The 22,329-nt window shown below is 41.5% G+C and overlaps 1 protein-coding gene across 2 annotated transcripts in view; it reads right to left on the bottom strand.

The window, feature by feature from the left end:
* Positions 1 to 9,167: 9,167 nt before the first annotated feature.
* The window catches only part of MAPK14 (mitogen-activated protein kinase 14), a 63,104-nt gene continuing 49,942 nt past the window's right edge, over positions 9,168 to 22,329 (bottom strand). The window contains exons 9-12 of one of the 2 annotated variants that reach the window (XM_050956611.1): positions 13,796 to 13,875; positions 13,114 to 13,192; positions 12,105 to 12,278; positions 9,168 to 11,593 (exon numbers count right to left, since the gene is read on the bottom strand). In XM_050956611.1, coding sequence (XP_050812568.1) covers positions 11,526 to 11,593; positions 12,105 to 12,278; positions 13,114 to 13,192; positions 13,796 to 13,875 — 401 coding nt within the window. In that variant the 3' untranslated portion in view covers positions 9,168 to 11,525. Of the gene's footprint in view, positions 11,594 to 12,104; positions 12,279 to 13,113; positions 13,193 to 13,795; positions 13,876 to 19,327; positions 19,408 to 22,329 lie in introns of both variants that reach the window. The other variant, XM_050956610.1, reaches the window with a different exon arrangement.

Genomic DNA, 22,329 nt, shown 5'->3' with positions numbered 1-22,329 from the left:
AATAAGTGCCTCAGAAAAACCTAGAAGTGATGAGAGCTAGCTGACTGCATCTAAGATGGCTACAAGCTGGCAGACTTACAGCTTGAAGGTCACAGCTAGACTCACCATATTTGGAGTGGAGTGCCTTCATCAGCCAACCTCAGCTACATCTCTTGAGGGAACTGTAAAGCTGCTATACACGGCCTTCTCTGCCCCTTGTATAAACTGAACCTAGGTTCCTGGTTAGCATGCTACAGAGTTTAAGCTCATGAGGAGTGCCAAATTCTCCAGTTCCTAGAAGTTTAATTGGCTTAGAGTTTTAATCTTAGATTCCCTTCTTGATGGTGCCCCTCCTTTTAGAATTCTCATTATCTTACCCCACATTTGTTCTTCACGCTGTTGAGGAATATTTCCCCTCACATATACAAAAATAGATGCTGTATTTAAACTTTTAAGGCATGTTAGCATTTGTGTGAGTACTTGTAAAGTATGTTACATGTTCATTACAGACACACTCCTTGAGTTTTAAAATCTCAAACAGCGGGAATCCAGGGAGAGTCTGTGGAATTTTGGAAAAAAACATACTTTCCTGGAAATCTTGTTCTCTGAAGGTGGTAACCCGCCAAAATACATTCAGTTGCTCTCATCTCTCCCTGTTTGGAAGGATTCTGTAACTACTGTGTTTAAAAAAAAACAAAACCAAAAACCAAAAGGTTTTTTTGGTAGCTGTTGCCTTTAACTTTTGAAAGGAACTTACCTAGAAAAGCAGGAGGGCAGTCCCAAGACCTGAAAAGACCCAAAATGTAACGCTAAAGGACTTTGTACTTGGCATCTCCCTGAAAGCATGGGATCAAAAGTGCTAACCGACAATGAGCTAGTTTCAGAGTTTTTTTAAAAAAAGTTTCTTCTGAAGATTTTGGAAAATTGCCACAGATGAAAAGAACAATCCACACAACTATCAAAGGTAGGGAGAAGGAAAGAGTAGTACTGAATGATAATGAGTCCTCGGTTAAAAAGATCTCCAGAAATAGTTATAGAAACACAGGAAGTTGATCCAATCAATGGTCCCTATAGTTCAGCACCAGGTAATTCAAAAATCCAAGAACTCCAGAATGAACAATTCTGGAACCCCCTGCCTGTAAGGAAAGCATCATCAAGTAGTGGTATGTCCCTGAAGCATGAGAGGTTTTATCCCATACAAATGTTATGTTACTGTGGCTATTCTCATTCATGTAAATATCATCCCCTTCTTTATATCCTATTATTTGGGCCTTGATGACAGCTAGTTGCAATAAATTTTACAGACTGATTATGTATACATCTTGTATAAAAGTATTTCCTTTCATAAGTTTTGAATTTACCATTCAATTTAATTGAATGTCCCTTTGTTCCTGCATTAGAGGGTAAATACCATTCAAGTTACCTGCTCTGTGTAATGTTATACTTAATATTTTTTAATCCTATTTCTTATGCATTTTATAACATTGTTTATTTTCTGATCATCGCTATATTCTGAACATTTTTATTAATTGTCTAGAGTGCCACCTGAGTAGTGACAGTTAAAATTCAGAGCCCAGCTATGTGTGTAGATCAAATTATTCTTTCCTGGGTGCATAACTGGTTGGAAAATCATTCCCAGAGAGTAATCATCAGTGGTTCACAGACATGCTGGAAGGACATAATGAGTGGGGTCCCGCAGGGATCAGTTCTGGGTCTGGTTCTGTTCAATATCTTCATCAACGATTTAGATAATGGCATAGAGAGTACACTTATAAAGTTTGCGGACGATATCAAGCTGGGAGGGGGTACAAGTGCTTTGGAGGGTAGGATTAAAATTAAAAATGATCTGGACAAACTGGAGAAGTGGTCTGAAGTAAATAGGATGAAATTCAATGAGGACAAATGCAAAGTACTCTGCTTAGGAAGGAACATTCAGTTGCACACATGCAAAATGGGAAATGACTGCCTAGGGAGGGGTACTGAGGAAAGGGATCTGGGAGTCATAGTGGATCACAAGCTAAATATGACTCAAAAGTGTAACACTGTTGCAAAAAAAGTGAATGTCATTTTGGGATGTATTAGCAGGAGTGTTGTAAACAAGACACGAGAAGTAATTCTTCTGCATTACTCCATGCTGATTAGGCCTCAACTGGACTATTGTGTCCAGTTCTGGGCACCACATTTCAGGAAAGATGTGTACAAATTGGAGAAAGTCCAGAGAAGAGCAACAAAAATGATTAAAGGTCTAGAAAACATGACCTACGGAGGAAAATTGAAAAAATTGGGTTTGTTTAGTCTAGAGAAGAGAAGACTGAGGGGGGACATGGTAACTATTTAAGTACATAAAAGGTTGTTACAAGGAGGAGGGAGAAAAAATGTTCTTCTTAACCTCTGAGGATAGGACAAGAAGCAATGGGCTTAAATTGCAGCAAGGGAGGTTTAGGTTGGACATTAGGAAAAACTTCCTAATTGTCAGAATGATTAAGCACTGGAATAAATTGCCTAGGGAGGTGATGGAATCTCCATCATTGGGGATTTTTAAGAGCAGGTTGGACAAACACCTGTCAGCGATGGTCTGGATAATACTTAGTCCTGCCTTGAGTGCAGGGGACTGGACTAGATGGCCTCTCAAGGTCCCTTACAGTTCTATGATTCTATGAATGTGCATTACCTTGTTTTTAAACACTGAGTTTTATGCATCATTGTGCTTTCCATTCAGCTAGCTCTTTTAGGTCTCTCAGAATTGCTTAGTTTTGACTATCTTAAATAATGGTCATCTGCAAACTGACTCCTCACTATTCCCTCCTTTGTCCAGATCATTAATATATTTACCAGCCCTAGCACAAAACCTGTTGCCATGGTGAAACCGGATAGTTCATTCCTACTTCCCCAACCATCTTTTATGGTAGACAAATTTTTTATTAAGCAAAAGCTCTTGTTGGTTACATTAAATCCTCCTTTGCAAAAATCCATAACTCAGTCACCTTGAGAGATTACATGGCATTTAGGCCATCTGGAAATAAATACATTAATAATAAGGCAGCTTGTTATTTATCTGTTTGTGGTAGCAACTACAGTGTGCTAGGGCTTTCCAGTCAAGGCCAGATCCAGGGGTTTTGCTGTCCCAAGCAGCCCCCCCCCCCCCCCAAAAAAAAAAAGCCACGATGGCAATCGCGATCTGCGGCAATTCAGCAGGAGGTCCTTTGCTCCGAGTGGGAGCGAGGGACCCTCTGCCGAATACCTGGACTTGCCGCCCCTCTCTGAAGTGGCCGCCCCAAGCACCTGCTTGCTAAGCTGGTGCCTGGAGCCGGCCCTGTTTCCAGTGATTCAAAGGTCCCTGCCCTATCGAGCTCACTCTAAGGACAAACAAGACAGGTACACAGATAAGGAGCAAGGGGAACAGTTAAAAAAAATCCCCCAAAATGTATTAGAGCTAAAATCTTCCCTCTGATTTTAGTTAGGAGGAAAATAGAGGCAAGAAAAATCACAAGGGACCAAGTTCTTTAGGATCATGCACAGGAATCAAGAAATAGCTCAACTGTAATATAAATTAGTTCCATTCAACAGAAAATGGATGTTTTCTAGGGGAAAAAAGGATGCTTGGGCACCAGTTAGAACTCTCCTTTTGAGAGATCTTTTCCCCATACACTTTCCACATTTGGTCCCCTGAATGTTCAAATACACAAGTATAACGTAAAGCATAGGCTTCCATCAGCAATTCTTATTTGCCCTCAATTTTCTTCTCTTATGCTCCCGAGTGAGGAAACATCCATTCACTAGTGTTCAAGTTCATAAAACAGCAGTGGTTTTCAGGCTAGGGCTTTGGTATTTTTATTATATAAAAATCATTACTGGTCGGAAAGTATTGTGTTCAGTTTGGTCTTATATGTCTATGTATCATTTACATAAATACACAAGTTTTACAAATATACTTTTTTTTTTTTTTAAAGTACATCAGAAGCAGGAATTGTATCAATCAGTGGGACCACTGGACAATCAAGGTGCTAAAGGAAGGTGTACAAGGCCGTTGTACACAAGCTAAATGAATTCTTTGCATCAGTCTTCACTCCAGAGGATGTGAGCGAAATTCCCACAACTGAGCCATTCTTTTTAGGTGACAAATCTGAGGAACTGTCCCAGATGGAAGTGTCAATAGAAGAGGTTTTGGAACAAATTGCTAAGTTAAACAATAAGAAGTCACAAGGACCACATGGGATTCACCCAAGAGTTCTGAAGGAATTCTCATGAAATTGCAGCGCTAACAACTTTGGCATGTAACATATAATTTAAATCAGCTTCCGTACCAGATGACTGGAGGATAGCTAATGTGACATCGATTTTTAAAAAGGCTCCAGAGGCGATCCTGGCAATTACAGGCCAGTAAGCCTGACTTCAGTACCAGGCAAATTGATTGAAACTCTGATAAAGAACACAATTATCAGGCATATAGATGAACATGATTTGTTGGGGAAGAGTCAACAAGTTTTTTGTAAAGAGAAATTGTGCCTCAATAATCTATTAGAATTTTTGAGGGGGGGTCAACAAGCACATGGACAAGGGGAATCCAGTGGATATAGTGTTTTTAGATATTCAGAAAGCCTTTGACATGTCCCTCACCAAAGGCTCTTAAGCAAACTAAGCAGTCATGGGTTAAGAGGGAAGGTCCTCTTGTGGATCTGTAACTGGTTAAAAAAAAGACAGGAAACAACGGGGTAGGAATAAATGATCAGTTTTCAGAATGGAGAGAGGTGTCCCCGAAGGGTCTGTACTGTTCAACATATTCATAAATAATCTGGAAAACGGAGTAAAACAGTGAGGTGGCAAAATTTGCAGATGATACAAAATTACTAAAGATAGTTAAACCCAAAACTGACTGCACAGAGTTACAAAGGGCTCTCATTAACTGGGGGACTAGGCAACAAAATTGCAGATGAAATTCAATGTTGATAAATGCAAAGTTATGCACATTGGAAAACATAATCCCAACTATACATATAAAATGATGAGATCTAAATTAGCTGTTACCATTCATGGAAGATCTTGGAGTCATTGTGGATAGTCCTCTCAAAATATATGCTCACTGTGCAGCAGCAGTCAAAAAAGCGAATAGAATGTTAGGAACTATTAGGAAAGTGATAGATAGTAAGACAGAAAAATATCATAATACCACTATATAAATCCATGATATGCCCACACCTTGAATATTGCATGTAGTTCTGGTCGCCCCATCTCAAAAAAGGTATATGAATTGGAAACAGTTCAGAGAAGGGCAACAAAAATGACTAGGGGTATGGAACGGCTTCCATACAAGAGATTAAAATGTCTGGGACTTCTCAGATTGGAAAAGAGATGACTAAGGAGGGATATGATCAAGGTCTATAAAATCATTAAAGATGTGGAGAAAGGGAATAAGGAGGTGTTATTTACCCCTTCTCAAAACACAAGAACCAGGGGCACCCAATGAAATTAATAGGCAGTAGGCAGGGGCGGCTCTAGACATTTTGCCACCCCAAGCACGGCAGGCAGGCTACCTTCAGCAGCTTGCCTGCAGAGGGTCCTCCGAAGCCGCGGGACCAGCAGAGCGCCGGCAGAGCGCCCCCCACGGCTTGCCGTCCCAAGCACGTGCTTGGCATGCTGGGGCCTGGAGCCGTCCCTGGCCGTAGGTTTAACACAAACGGAAGTATTTCTTTACACAAACACCCAGTCAACCTGTGGCACTCATTGCCAGAGGATCTTGTGAAGGCCAAATATGAGGGGTCAAAAAAGAGTAGAGGATAGGTCCATCAGTGGTTATTAGCCAAGATGGTCAGGGATGCAACCCCATTCTCTGGGTGTCCCTAGCCTCTTCTTGCCAGAAGCTGGGAGTAGACAACAGGGGATGGATCACTTGATGATTACCTGTTCTGTTCATTCTCTCTGAAGCACCTTGTGTTGGCCACTATCAGATGACAAGATACTTGGCTAAATGGACAATTGGTCTGACCCCAGTATAGCCGTTACTATATTTTGTTCAAGTGTACACAGCATAGGTATAAGGGTGGGAGAGGAGAATATGCAGAAGATTACTCACCTGTGAATTTATACAACTAAAGAAGTTATTGCAAAAGAAATACAAAATATTGCTTATGCATGTGCAAGTCCGGAGCTCATGTATGTAAGCAAAGTTACACAAGTCTCAAGCAATGATGTGCAGTTATGGGTCGCTAGATAAGTGATTGGGACATTACAAATGTCTAAGATAGTGGTCGGCAACCTTTCAGAAGTGGTGTGCCGAGTCTTCGTTTATTCACTCTAATTTAAGGTTTTGCGTGCCAGTAATACATTTTAATGTTTTTAGAAGGTCTCTTTCTATAAGTCTATAATATATAACTAAACTATTGTTGTATGTAAAGTAAATAAGGTTTTTAAAATGTTTAAAAAGCTTCATTTAAAATTAAATTAAAATGCAGAGCCCCCCAAACCAGTGGTCAGGACCCGGGCAGTGAGGGTGCCGCTGAAAATCAGCTCACATGCCACCTTCGGCACACATGCCATAGGTTGCCTACCCGTGGTCTAAGATGTTTCACAGCTACAGCATCTTGTTGTTGTTGAATTGTTTGGTCTAGAGCTAGGTCCTTATTTGTCTAATTATTTTCTAGTCAGTAGGTTTACCTCTCCGTTAACGGACATGCCTACTCACAGATTTCAGCTAGTCATGATAGAAGTGTTTGTCCTTGCCCTTTCAGCATCTGGGAGCTATGGCACCGGAGATGCCACCCACTTTCCTACAGGTGTGTGATCAGTTCTCAGTGAATGAGAAGGAACAGTATTTCAAGGGAAACTCCTGAAATATATTGGACCATTCATTTTTAACATTGCAGTATGCTAAAAAGAACGTCTGCTCACAAAGTTATGGAGGTATGAGGAACAGCCTGTCCTTTACATATATGAGGTCTCCACTCACAGTGACGTTCCTGGAAGCCTCCACAGGACAAGGATCCAGTCTGAATGAGCTCTGTGTAGCAGTGGAATGGAAAGGAATACTTAGAGACCTTATACTTATATGCTGAAGCAAACAGGATTTTCAGTCATTACTTTTGCAAGCTTCAGCAAGAGCTACCCTTAGAATCTGCTGAAGACTGCATCTTACTGCACTACATACATGCAGTGGTTTCAGTGACAGCTGTAGCTGCAGTCAAGGCAATAGTCCATACTAAACTGATCTGTCCACAGAAAGGAAAAAAAAAAGTATGAAACCAAAGATACTTAATCGCTGAAAGGCAAGTCTTTTTGGCTGACCTTGTTCATAAAGTAACTGCCTAGAGATGACACTGCAGCTTTAAAGCCAAGCTGGTCTAGCTTACAAATGCACAAACTCCTCTATAGACTAAGCAGCATAAAAGCCTCTTCATCCTCTTAGATGGAAACTAAGACAACAAATGACAGAAATATCTAAAATGGGAGGTTTTATGTTACACAGATTTGCTACTGTAGCCGGCCAGAATGGAGTGTCCATTGAGGGTAGGAAGAATATGTACTTCAAAGATAGTTGATGGCTTTGAAAATTCTTTGCAGCCATCATCCTTTTCACTTGCCTTTCAGAGAATCTCAAAATTCTTTCGAAATGCTTAGAACCCTTTTATGTCTAGCTGAGTTTTGCAGCTCCTAGCAGCACTGCATTGCACATGTACACACTTAGCAGATGAATTTTTAAGGAAACTACAGCACTAGACATGGTGTTCAAAATAATACCGTATGCTGTAATGCAGACTAGCTCACTATGGTGCAGCAACAGTAGAAGCTGTAGTGTAAACAGGGCTCAGGCTTTTACCACTGATTTTCTACTCCAGGGATACATTACACTGTAATAAAAATGCCTACGCCCTGTCTGTACTACAACTGCCTTGTTTATTGTCACCAAAAGGGGACCTTCAACTATGAAGTTTTCTAGTGTAGAAGCCTCTGAGGGTGGCCAAGCTAATCCTTTTTCCAATATGGCGAACTCCCCAACTTGTTCCCTTTGATCTGGCAAAGCTAAACTCGGAAGGTAGGTCTCTCCATCTGTCAGTTCACCTAATCTGTTCCTGTACAGTTGAACTGTACCATACAGAACATTGGCCAGTACTTTGGAATACATTTATTTGTTAGCATAGTGATCTATTAAATGAGTTCATTCTTTACATCTGTGTAATAAAATTTCCCCATAAAGTTTTGTCTTTGGTAATAGCCAGCTATTGTCAGGCTCTTACTAGAGATTTCCAATAATGCAGTTTGATTTGAACAACAAGTAATTTTACCCCTGAACTAGGGAACCTTATGTCCTACAGAATCAGAGAGCGGCAAGACTATGCTTCCATGATTGCACCATCTAAGTGACAATACAAGAACCAGAGAACACTCACTTGTAAATAGCAAGAGATGAAAGAAAACAAAAATCAGAATTACTTAGAAGAGGGGCAGGCCAAGCAGGGCCAGCTTTAGCCCAATTCCATTAATTCCCCCGAATCGGGCCCCGCACCTACGAGGGCCCCACGCCCAGTGAGAATCTCTTCCCTAGCTAGAGGCGCCTTATAAATTTTTACTCAGCTGGTGGTGCTCCGAGTCTTCGGCAGCACTTCTGCAGTGGGTCCTTCGCTTGTTCTGGGTCTTCGGCGGCACTTCGACGGCGGGTCCTTCAGTGCCGCCGAAGAACTGGACCAAGTGAAGGACCCTTGCCGAAGTGCTGCCAAAGACTCGGAGCACCGCCCGGTGAGTACAAGCCCCATGTGTTTTTTTAACGTGGTTTTTTTTTTTGTCTTCCCTGCCGGGGCCCCATTGAAACTGTTCGAATTGGGCCCCGCACTTCCTAAAGCCGGCCCTGAGGCCAAGGGCAGAGTGTCAGTACTGAAACAGAAGCAAAACCTGGACCATTATGTTGGACAAACACTTCTTAAGTTTCCATTAACAGAGCTGCCAAGGAACTAGAAAGCACACTTTTCACTCGCAGACAACATTCATGGTCGAACTCTAAACTGTCTCTGTATTGGTTGGAGAAGCCAGGTCAAAGGAATGTGCACACTGATTTCAGAGTAAGTGGAGGAAAGGTATGCATCCTGAGCCTTTATATCAATTAGGATGCACTATGAAACCAAACATGCAATCTCTTGGAGGAGCCAAATTCACTTAAATGAAACATTTAACATTACAAGTTTGTAAACACCAGCAGCCAATAAATCTGAAAAATAAGTTTTATTTTAAACCAGTGGTATTGTGTGACATCATATATGGCAGAACTGATTACAGCAAAGTTCATGGATACAAACAAAATAGCAGAATTTCTTTTTTGAAGTGTGTACTTCTGTTCAGAATTCAGGCAGCAGAACAGCACCGCTCTGAAAACAGGGAGTGCGTGCCATGGGAGCTCCCATTAGAGTCTGGACTTTGAAACATTCCCACTCATACATGCAATGTCTATATTTTAAAAAAATCTTGAGCAATATTTCTGCATGAAATCACACTGTAGCATCTACACATAACATGGCTGATAAAAATAGTCTTGCTGAAGGTTTACGGATTTCCATTTAAATACCTGGACTGCAGATCCAGCAGAGAGGGAGGTTTTCTATTGTCAATTTAATTTGGTCAGAGGGAGAGTTCTGTACCCAAGACATGAAATAATTGCTCTCTCCACCCCATCCCAAGCTTCTCTAAGAGGGTTTGACCTAAAGAGAGTTCACTGGAAAGTGTTCTAGGAAAAACTGATGGCTTTATCATCCACCTCCCACCCCTTTTTGCTGCCTCTTTATGCATAGGAATAAATACATTAAAACAGCTGCTCTCAACTCTTATATCAAAGATCCACCAAGATACAAAATACTGCAAAAACCCTGCTCTTCCCACACAGGAGATGCCTGCAATATATGAACGTATGAAAATGCCTTTTCTTCTACATCCTAAAAAAAGGGCATCTGAGCCACCCAGGACAGCTGCAGTATACAAAATACTGAACGACACTTTCCTCTCCCCAGTCCCTAAACATGGTCATTTCATTCACACAGGATCCCTGTAAAATACAAAATATTCAAACCAACTTTGTCTTTAAACATACTCCCTTTTCCTGTTTCCTCAGGCAGAGACCAACCCACTAAAATAGCCAAAAAGCTCTTTTCCAGGAGGGTAAAAATAAAATCACCTTATTAAAGTGTTAATTACACATCCACACAGAGACAGACAGTGAAAGGGAGGTTCTGACTTCATGCATGCTTATTCTTTGTTTTGGACTCCAGCATTTCTAAGAAACTTCTTTTTGGGGGCAAAATAACTTCTACGTTTGGACAATTAAATTGTCTCATGTTTATCTGCTCCTTTAAAGGACTTGATTTATCCTTTACCCTATAAATCCAAATCTTTTGAAACCAGAGAAAAGGAAAAGGTGCATGTTTATCTGTCCCATATATTTTATCAAAGCTCCCAGAATGGCAGATATCTTCACAATGAGTTGTGCTACAAGAGGGAGGATGCTGTGATTTTCCTACAGCAGAGGAGCTCAGTACAGGATTTCATTGGCAGACTTACTGCCCCAGTGCCCTCCTCCAAGATAACGCAACAAAAGTAGGTCTTCATGCACATACAGCTACAACATGCAAAAAACAAAAACAAAAACAAAAAAAACACCCCACCCCATCTTGTTAGGAATAAAGTACACAGGCCCACAGACACAGCATGAATCATCTCCAGCCTCTGCCAGTACCTACTGGGCGCTAATGCTGGGAAGCCTCAGAATGAGTGAAAAAGAAGAAGGAGAAGTATGGTGATTCCCAATCCAACGGCACACAATCTGTTGCCTTGGAAAGTATACTTCCTGGTTACAGTGTTCATGCCTGGCGACCTGCAGCCCATGAAAAGCTGTGGGCTCAGAATTCCATTCAAGAATGTTAACTCCAAACTCACTTTCACTCTTTTCCCATTCATTTAAGGCACAAAACATATTTACATTTTCAAACAAATCCTTCTCGTGTTTCAAGAATCAAACTGAAATATTCATACTTTCTGCTGGTACACAATACTGGAAAGAGGCTTTGGATGTAGATCAGCACTCTGGCATAAAACAGAAAAAGACATCACCCCAAATCTGTTGCTGCAGAAAGCAGGGGGCTCTGTTCAAGTATACAGCTACCTTCCATTATCTATAAAGTCACTTCCTCAGAGGAGAACCATTTTAATGGCAACAAATGTGACTGAGAATTAACTGAGCTTCCCCGCATTATGTCTGCCCATGCAGCAGTGCAAATTGGTTGCTGTCTGTTATTGTGGAAGGGCTTTAAAAAAAAAAAAAGTGAGTCACAAATAGGTCTTCAGAGGCTTGTCCTAAGCTGTACGCAGAATACAAGATAGCATGCAGCATGTTTACATACAATCAGCCTTCCTCCCTCCCCCCATTCAATACACACGCACAAACACGCACACAAAACCCCTCCACCAAGGAGAACATCTTTGTGTCAAGAGGCACTTGAATGATATTTGGAGAGTCCCTATGAAAAGGCCTTCCCCTCACAGTGAAGTGGGACAAACAGAAGACAGGCAGTTTCTCAGGACTCCATCTCCTCTTGGTCAAGCGGCGGTGGCACAAAACTGACTACTTCATCATAAGTCAGACCTGAGGGGGAAAGAGTGACAGACTTAATACAGCAAGATGGCAGTTTTATAACACAGCTTCTGTTGGATTCCAATCCTCAGAGCCACGTTTCAAAAAGAAAACATGCTCTAGATATTCTGAGTAAAAAAAGCTAATGGGCTGATAGGCCAAATCAGTCTACATCACAATGTTACTTCCAGAATGCCAGCACGATATACTTTTGCAGTCTCCAAAGGGTTGAACTGCATTGTCTGCATGAACTGATATTTGTATTACCAGCTAGCAAATGACTGTATTCATTCTATACACAGCACGTCACGAGAACAGTACAATGTATTCCCAATGAAGAGGCAACAAAACTAATGAGATCCCATGTCAGAGCACACAACGTTTCTATCAGCTCTCACTCATGCTCTCCACCTCCAAAGGTTTGCTCCAACCAACCACAAAAGCTATAGTTCGACGTTAGCTCATGGCATCTGCTATAAGATATGCAGCTTGCCTCAGTAATTCCACCTTTCACAAGACTCACTTTTCCATTCTTCAATCTCAAGTTCTCTGCTTTCAAAGGACTGGTCATAGGGGTCTGCCACTGGTTCATCATCTGGGTCATGGTACTGAGAGAAGTAGCCATGGGCCAGTGCCTCAGCTGCAGTAATTCGCTTGTCTGTGTCCAGAACCAGCATCTTCTCCAGCAAGTCCACAGCTATCAGAGCCCCGAGACAGAGAAAAGAATGGAGTTTTACACACAGGGAGCCATCAAAACACTTTATTCTAAGTCTCAAGTTTATGTGAGTGCCACCTCAGGAAGTCTGTAGTTTTTCATGAAACCCCGCCCCCATCCTTTCAAGGTATATGAGGCATCTCCATATTGAACTACTCTGTACTCAAAAACAAACATGAGTGAACAAATCTCAGTATTCCAAGATATGCTAGAATTCAGCTTCACACTTCCTCATTTACAGCCAGCAGGAGTGATAGCTTTTAAAATGGCAATTAGTCAAAAAATATACAGCAATGGATTCTACTTTTAATATAGACACCACCAGCTAGTTGTATGGGACAAAGCCAAGAACAAGTGTTTCTCCCTCCCCTCAGCACATACTCTGGATTATAATTAAGATCTGTATTAACACAATGCAGAAGCAGCTCCCTGGAAGTCAGTGCCAAGCAGCTAGCTGAAACATTAACTGGTACATATCTCCTACTTTAGAGGCCCAAATCAAAGTGTCAAGGATTTTACATTTTATATTTAACTAGCGATTTATATCAGGGATTATTAGTCATGCTGCAGGTTGCAATGTTTATTTTATACACCTTGCTGTGGAACAAAGTTCCTAATGGTCTATTAGAATGGTGTTCTTGAAAGTAGATGGAACTGCTGACTCACTCACTTCCCTCTCCACCACCAAGAACCCATCTAAACAAATGCATCCTCACACTAACCCAACGGGAAAATCCCAAGTCTCCAAATCAATGAGCAAGACCTAACAATATCTGCCACTAAATCCCCTTCCCAGGAGAAGTGCTGCAAGCCTTACCCAGTGGATTGGCACCAATAAACACATTTTCAAAGTTCATCTTTGGCATGTAGGACAAAGACTGGATGTAGTTTCTTGCCTGTGGAAATAAATGTTTTGTTAAAGAACATCTCCCAACCATCAAGATATAGAGTGCGCCTCAATTTGTCAGAAGTATTTTGTTGTGTATACATTGCCTACTTACTTTGATTCTCCTGCTCTCACCTCTGTGACTCTTATTAGACACATCAATTTTACCCTCTCTCACCTACCAACCATCCATGGTGGGAGGAAGAGGTTAGAGATAATGACAGTCAGGACTTGCTCCATGGTTTGTGCAAAAGTGGAAACAAAATACAGCCCAGAGATCTATTGCAAAAGCTTACTGCCTCCTCTAAGAGGCATAAGAAGCATATCATATACTGCTATGATATATAGACATCTTCACGGTATCCAGTGGTAAATCATTCAACTGTTAAGTGATATTCTAAAACCAACAAATCATTCAGGTTCTCCTACATCCCAGAGGCCGACAAGTTTAGTCTGCATTGTTCTACTTTGAAATTTGCTTTAAGGTTGTTTTAAAGTCTTGCTGTAGCAGGCAGTTATCTTAGTGCCCATCCCATGCCTCATGCAAGCATTTAGTGAACCCAAGAAGTGGTGACCTGAATTGCAAAGCCCTGTACATCCTGTCAGGTCTCACCTCATGGCTGGGCATCCTGTTAATCAGATATGCAGGGGGTGTTCCCGTCAGACGCATGATCTGCTGAAGCTGGTTAATATCTTAGGTGCCTAGTCAAGGGCTTTGTTAAGAACAGTGCAAAAAATCATTTTAAACATAGAAACACAGCTGCATACAAACTATTTCTTCTGCCCCTCCCCCCCAAGGCACAGATCAAACAGGCAAGAACCACTCAATCTGTCAGACATACTTGTGAGGTTTTAGTGATGAGGACTAGTGAGCAGCTAAAGCAAGTGATTCCTAATTCTCAATCGCTAATAGCCTGTCAGCACAAACAGACATAAGTTTAACAGCCAAACTCAAACTTAATTTACAGATTAGCCTCTTTGAAACTTCTCAACAGTTCACCCAGGCTGTTGCATTCACATGTGGCCACTGAAAAAACTGATCCTCTGAACTGGCTTTAAATGCATAGCTTTACTGACTTACTGCACAGGAAGCTGTCAAGACCCTTGTGGCCTAGATGCTGGTGATATTAGCTCAGCAACTGGCACCTTCCCTCTGAACAGCTATGCAGGCAGTGTGATATGTGGGTGAAGTGATGGTAGACAACAAACGCAGGGTTAGCAAGACATTAGCATTGCACAAAATCAAATATTAGCCGATGTCACTGAACAGAAGTGGAGAGAGTTTAACAGCAACTAAAATGAGGCAGAAAACCCTGCCGGGGTCAAATGCAAACAAAGCAAATCCAGAGCTTGTTATAAGAACATCATCCCTGCCCCACACATATATCCCCATCAAGTTAGCTCAAGGTTATCTTCGTACAGTACAAAACAGAGCAGTGTCAATACTTTCCTGTATTTTATGCAAAAGATTCTGAGTGTGGACTCAGACAAAAGGAACTCTGCTTTTCCTTCATAGAAGTAAATCACTGTTGCTCAACTCGGTGCCTATATTCTGAAGAGTCCCTCCTGATATACAAACTAATCTAGCCCCCTTGACCTTACCCAGCCTCTATCACACCCATTGTTCTCACACCACTGGCACAGAGAGTGGCATCACCATCTTCAAATTATGCCTCAAACATTCTTTCTCAAAATATGGTTTGCAGTGTTGTTGTAGCTGTGTTGGTCCCAGGATATTAAAGAGACAAGGTGGGTGAGGTAATATCTTCTACTGGAATTGGTCCAAGAAAAAGAAAGATTACCTCACCCACCTGGACTTCCCAATATCTGTCGCTTTTTCCTAATGCTATCTCTAAATCTAAAATTCAGGGCTTGTTCATATGAACATTTAGTTTGCAGCAACCTGGTGTGTGTGAATCTATCATGCATTAACCTTCCACTGACAACTGTCCATGCAGACCCTGCTGAGGTCCATTAGCAGTTGGTTAGTGACCTCTGATCTAGTCCTCATCAGCAGTATCCACACAGATAGTCCATGGCAGATTAAAATTTGATCTTGCCGCAGACTAATTGTTTGTGTAGACAAACCCTGAATTATTCACCTCTTTAACCTAATCCTTCCTTCCTTCACCTCATCCAGCCTCTCCTCAGCCTACAGGTGGTAGTTTCAATGACAGCCAAAATATTCTCCTCCCCTTAGCACCTTTTGTTTCTCCCAATCTGACACCAAACAAAATCAACCACATCCTTGGCCAGATCAGTAATTTCTCCTGCAGGATCAACTGCTTAGTCATCAACGCATAACATAAATTTAATCTCCAATTCACCAAAACTGCCCTCTTTTCCACACCGCTATAGCTATCACCTGAAGTACTGTACCCTATACCTTCTGCCCTTTGGGTCAAATCCTATCCCTCGGTTTTTCTCCCAAACTTCCGCAGTTCAGAACACTACAACATGCTTGCATACTTGTCAGCTACTTTGACAATCTAGGCCCATAGTAGTCCACCTACCCGGAAGTCCCAATATAACATTGAACTTGAACCCTGCAGGACTTGGGATCATCAACAGGGGAAATATTGATGCACCAAACCAAAAAAAAAAGTCATAGTTTAGTAAAGGACTTAGAAAGGCCTCTTAGTCCAACAAGACCCCTCTCTAATCTGTAATATTTTAATCATTCTGCAATTTCTAAAGTCACTGAAACTCCTCACTCAACTCTTCAAACGCTCTCATTGCATGCCTTCATTTAACTGCTTTCTGTACCCTTCCTGCCACACACTGCAAAGAGTTTGATACTTTCCTCTATGTAAACAGCATCCATTCATGATCACATCACAATCATCTCTATCCTCCTAACTTTACATTTCTCTTCAAGTAGACCTACCAGAGGTGAGTAAGGGGATAGTTAGTTAACCTAAAGCTCTCTCTTGCATGAAGTTCAGCCAGATCCTAAAATCTATTCTCTCTCTTATTCAACATTTACATGAGGCTGATGGGGAAGCTAGTGATATATCAATGGGTTGCAACCCACACACTACATCCTTGAAATTCAGCTCCACATCGTTCATCAGTTCTATCACAGTGCTTTTTCTGTGTCTGGCTGAGAATCATGGCTAACAGGGCGAAGTCCACTCCAAATTAGTCTGAGGTGATAATGGTAGTCTGAAGAAAACTATCAAAGGAAATGGAGAAGGTGCCCTTTCCACTGAATGGGAAGGTCCACCCATCTTTTGTAACTCAGATTTGCGACCTAGGATGCTTATTAGATCCTGGGCTGCTTCTATATATTCAAATACCCAAGTGTATCCAAATGGGCTTCACCTCTATGTCTGAGAAGAGATCTTCGAGCTAAAAGTCTGTAGATGAGATATCAGGAGCTGGTGACAGTGGCAGGCCCTCAAGTCTGGAATTCAATTCTTTGCTGTAGCCCAGGCTAAACTATGAAGAAAGTTTGCATTTAAAAATGTGTTACTTTATCTAACATGTTTTTAAACACAAAGAAATTAAGGTTGACCATGACAAGCTAACATCTTTAAAAGTGTTATATCTTGTCTAAACCAGTCTTTAGAGTCATGTTAATACACCCATATTACCTAATGTGTTTTAAAACAACCTATTTCTCTAGTCTAGATAAGGCCAGTGTTTTTACTTACTGATCTTCTCAAGATCCTGCAAGGCACATTTATTCAGGCTTTTTCTGAAAGGGAGATATTGCCATTTTCATGCCGTTTTCCCCACATATTCTTTTAAATTGTGATGTAGTTTTTAAATTCCACCCAGCTCCTGCTAAAATTGCCAATATTCCCCCACCAAAACTGCTCACTCTAAAATAGCCACCTTCACTCTAGAGACCATATCTCTACATATCTTCATGACTCCCATAAGCATAACTATCCCTGTCATGATAAAAACCACAGCTATCACATCACAAAGAAACCCACCAAATCAAATTGCTATTAGCTATCTCAGCACAATACTGGAGAAAAATCTCATCTCTTCAATAGCTTCACCATGTGAGGCATCCATGAATGCCAGTTGGTTACTGCACCCTCCCCTCAGTCTTTTACCATAATGTAATGCGGCTCCAGGCACCAGCACAACAAGCGCGTGGCTGGGGCAGCAAGCTAGGGGCAGGGCGGCATGCCGATCGTCGTGAGGGCAGTAGTCAGGAAGCCTTCGGTGTTTCCGCAGGAGGTCCGCTGGTCCCGCGGCTTCGGCAGCGTGTATGCAGAAGGCGCGGGACCGGCAGATCACCTGCAGAACCGCCACCGAATCCGCGGGACCGGCGGACCTCCTGCGGAAACGCCGCTGAAGGCTGCCTGACTGCCGTGCTTGGGGCGGCAAAAAACATAGAGCCGCCTCTGCCTCTGGTGTATCTGCACCCCAGGTTTTGCTTTACTCCAAAGGAGACAATACTACACCACTATAGAAGGATCCCATAAGGCTTTGTTCTCAACCCTCTTCTCCTCTCCATCTACCACCCCTTACTAGTGTTCAGCATTTCATAAACATTCCAGTACCATTTTTATGTTGAGGTCAGTGAAAACTTGAGCAGAGTGTTCTTTCTCAATTTATACTCCGCCTACCTGCTCAAACACATCACTCAATTCTTGCTTAACTTCCTTCAATCACCATAAAAGATGGCTATCCTCTTACTTGACAAGGGGAATACTATTAATTACATCTGTCTAGCTCATCTCAATTCTGAGTATGAGTTCACTTCTCAGATTTGTAATAGTGCAGTCACTCAGATACATTTTCTTTGCAACTCTGCATACTGTAACTTCAACAAAATGACAACTACAGTGATACTCATTCTGTGAATTGCTCACAGATTTCATGCCTTATTGTAAGTCCTTTTATGTCCTTCTCCAAATCTGCCCACGCCCAAAGTTCTGTTGATTCACAATGCTTCAGCCCACCAGATCTTCAGGACACCTCTTGGCCACCAAGTTCTAGCTCTCCCTATACCTGACCTGCTCATCTGCCAGTTCTGGCCTCATCTGATTTCTCGCACGTCTGATAGAGGTCAAACCTTTCTGCTCCCACATATGATATATGAAATAATCTACTCATTCCCCACCAAACTGATACTCTGATTCTTTAACAAGTACCTCAGTACCACTTTTCTGCAGCTTGCCACTAGAAACCTGTAAGCCAGTTCATTACATCAGTACTTACTATGCATTAGCAACCCATTAGCTTCTGCTGCTCCCCAATTTCCCCATATACTCTCTTTAAAAAAAAAAAAAAAAAAAAAAAAAGGCATATCCCCTTGGTGTAACTTCTGTGTATTTTAATTTTGTGAACAGGTAAAATTAAGTGTGATATATTTTATACTTTGCCTCCCCAAATTGGTTCTTAATCCAGCAATAAACATTTGTACATGGCAAAGGTGGTAGGAAAGACTGAAGACACTGGTCACCATTTAAACAGGAGTCTGTCTAAATAAAGCTTCAGTGGTCACAGATAACATACATGCTGGCAAAAGTACAGTGCAAATTAACACATACATTAGCACAGCATGACTGTTTGAAGTGGCTAGGCTGGCTGTGCACTTCTTCCATGGTGGCCATCTCTTTCCTAATTCAGCACCTGCAATGCAGTTTGGATTTTATGCTCTGAAAACAAAAGTCTCAGTGGTGGCGGCAGCAGCAGCTCATTCTGCTGTCGTATGAAAGACTGCTTTGGGAAGAACACACAAACTCCCATAGAGAAATTGCACATATTTAGGTGTCATGCTCATTTTTGGATGGGATCATTTGCCCATAGAGAGTCCCTTGGATAGGCAATCTAGAGAAACAGTGATTGGTGTAAGTCCCAAGATCCCAACCATAAGAGGTGCTTCTCCAGTAGTGTCTGCCCGTGAGATCCTTTGTGAAGTACAGACCCCCAAAAAGAAGTCAGGAAAACGTAAAGTGAGATGGGAAAGAGGAGTTCATACCATGGGTAGGGAAGGAGGGAGAGAGATCAGGCAAAATATGAACACACGGACACCCCAAGGGAGAAAAAGGAAAAAGGAAAAATGACCAAAAATCCAGAAAAAAAGATCACAAAGTATAGACAGACTACGAGAGGGCAGAACAGAGGTAGAACACTGACTCCCAAAAGGGCATATATTACAATCAAAGTATAAACTCACAGACTCTGAGGAGATTTTCTTCAAAAGCTCAGGCCCTGGGGTTCCAACGAGTCTCAAAATGAGCTTCAACTGATCAATATCTAATGGTGAACCATAAAGGAAAATGCTGGGACAAATCAAAATGAAAAAAAGTTCAGAGTATCAGCCTAATGAAGCTGGAGAGTTAAGGTCTAACAAGACCTTATCTGAATAGTCATTTTAAACAAACTTTATACATTCCTTCTGTATAAAGTTAAACATCCCCACATGATGCACTTGTGTCTAAATCATTTACATTAAACAACTGGACCACAAATGTGCACACATGCATTGAGCAGAGTTGATCACTTACACTTGACTGCCATGAACAATGCACAGCAGACATTAAAGACAAAACTTGTGTCTCACTGGCAAGGCTTAGTTCACATGCTCACTCTACCCTTTAACATCCACCCGGAGCTTTAGTAGCTAGCAATATTAAGCACATTAGTAATAGATGCAGTAAAGCAGAAGGCTGGCAAGTGTAGGTGCTAGTATGCAACAATACATGGCCATTTGCAATACACTGCTGAGACAGTCTGACTACTTGTGACTAACCCCGGATGTCACAGAATGACTGGAACTTGCTTGCTGTCTAGAGTTGTTCTAGCAACCTAAAAACTGATCTGGTGCACTCTCTCCCACTTCCCATGCTGTACGCTAAACTGCAGAACATTGGCTTCTTTTAGAAAATATGAAGGGGACTACATCATCTTGTTTCAACACTGCTGCCAAAATAAAACAAAAAGAAACTAACAGAGCTACCATCAGGTCATTTAGACAACTGATCTGCTCTCTTTGAAAAGGCAGAAAAATCTTTAAGAAATCTGAAAAACTGTACATGGAGAAATCTGTTAAAATGCTATCAGAGGGGTAGCCATGTTAGCCTGGATCTTTAAAAAGCAGCAAAGAGTCCTGTGGCACTTTACAGACTAACAGAAGTATTGGAGCATAAGCTTTCATGGGTGAATACCCACTTCTCGGGACTCTTTATTGCTTGCTAAAATACTGTTACAGGTCTGATCGTCACAAGAATAAAGAGCCAGACTGGAAGTCAACTTTTTAAAAAATTGGGAGCAATCTTATCAGGGCTGCCCAGAGGATTCAGGGGGCCTGGGGTCTTTGACGGCGGGGGGCCCTCACTTCAGTGGTAATTTGGCAGCGGGGGGTCCTTCCACTCCAGGACCCGCCACCGAAGTGCCCTGAAGACCCGGAGCGGAAGAAGCTCCAAGGGCCCGGGCCCCGCGAGAGTTTTCCGGGGCCCCCGGAGTGAGTGAAGGACCTCGCTCCAGGGACCCCGAAAAACTCTTGTGGGGGCCCCTGTGGGGCCCGGGACAAATTTCCCCATTTGCCCCCTCCCCCCCCCAGGCAGCCCTGGATCTTATTCCATCCCTAAATTGCTCTAGTATGCTGCAGTCCAAATCTCATTAGTGATTTCAGACTACATCATTCAAGTTTGTTTCTGGAATATCATACCCTTAAAATTCCATTAACATAGTTATGGGTTTTCCTTTAAATACAAGATAATCATCTTTTTAGGCAGCATTGTTCATCACAAGGGAAACAATGCCATGCTGATCTCATAAATGCAGTTGCAATTGTATCTCACTACATGGCATCTCTTTACTCAAATGCCACAAAGCACACATTACTACTGAGTATTCTCACAACTTGCAGTTTGCACATATTAGAATACAATTCTTACTACAAAAGTCTTCAAGTGGTGGAAACATTTAAATGAAATTTTGCCCATGCCCAGGGGTTGTTTTCAAATATCTATTTTTAAAGGAGCCTTGTACTCCCAAAATGCATCTGCTGATATTAGGGACTCATTGCATGTCCAATTCTACTTGTTAAAGCCATACTTTGACTAAAGCTTGGTCTACAGTAAATGCATCTAAAATGGATAGAAAAACCTATGCTATAATATGCGTTGACAAACAGATGAGTTGATGTTTCATTTACTTTCAAAAAATTCACTTTGATTAAATTGTTTATCAAGTTTGAATCAAAACAGGCACTCAAACATTACAGCTAATGCTCACGTGCATGTACCTGTAATCACTGAACTGCACACTCTTAGGCATCAAAACTTATGGAATCAGAGATTTCTGTCATATAATTAGCAGAAGACTGCTATAGTTAATACAATCAGCTATATTTAAATGGCCCTGATGAAAGTCAATTTAAGACAGCCATTCACTCATACTCTTTTGGAAGAAAAACACTTGTGCAAGCTAAGGACTGCCAGCATGCCTTCATTTTGAGTTCAATATTCGTTGGTTTATTTGTATTTTTTAATTTAGTTTCCTTTTTATGTGTGTTTCAAAATCAAGCTTAAGACTATCATAATTATGGATTTGGGCCGCCATTTAAAATGCATTACCCAAAAGGAGACATTATGGTACTGAAGTTGAAATACAGAGCCAGAATGAAGTGTGTATGTTTATGCACATTAAAGAAATATGGGAATAGTTCCTGTGCATGTAGATTCATTGAGTTTAAGACCTAAGGGAATCATAGGACTCTCCTGTATAATAATCAGTCACTAAAGACAAAACAGAGGCCATGACCACCTGTGATCACTAAAGACTCCATGACTTTTTATTAAGCGAAACAGTAATGTCCTGGATGTCTTGAGTAAATCCAAAATGTCAAAAGTATTCTGAAAGATCTAAATATTCCCTGAAGTTTTAGCTGCGCAAGACCTTCACTTTTTGTCCTAAAGTACTAGAGCATTGCTGTGCTCTTGGGGATGCAAGAGAAGATTCCCATGTATAATTTACAAATGCAGGACATGTCCATTTAGGGAAGTCTACATCGGTGTGTTTGAACCTGGGTGGATATACTTGCATAGATATCCCTAATCTAGATAAGCCCAAGTATTTTGGCATCTAATCTTGATAGAAACATGAAATATTAATGTTAAATTTGCCCAGTGTTATTTTAAGATGCAAAAAAGGCTTGATTTACAAGTGTGAAAG

This window comes from Gopherus flavomarginatus, chromosome 5 (assembly GCF_025201925.1).
Source record: "Gopherus flavomarginatus isolate rGopFla2 chromosome 5, rGopFla2.mat.asm, whole genome shotgun sequence".
In the NCBI taxonomy this organism is placed as follows: Eukaryota; Metazoa; Chordata; order Testudines; family Testudinidae; genus Gopherus; species Gopherus flavomarginatus.
This window is presented reverse-complemented; position numbering and strand designations above follow the sequence as displayed.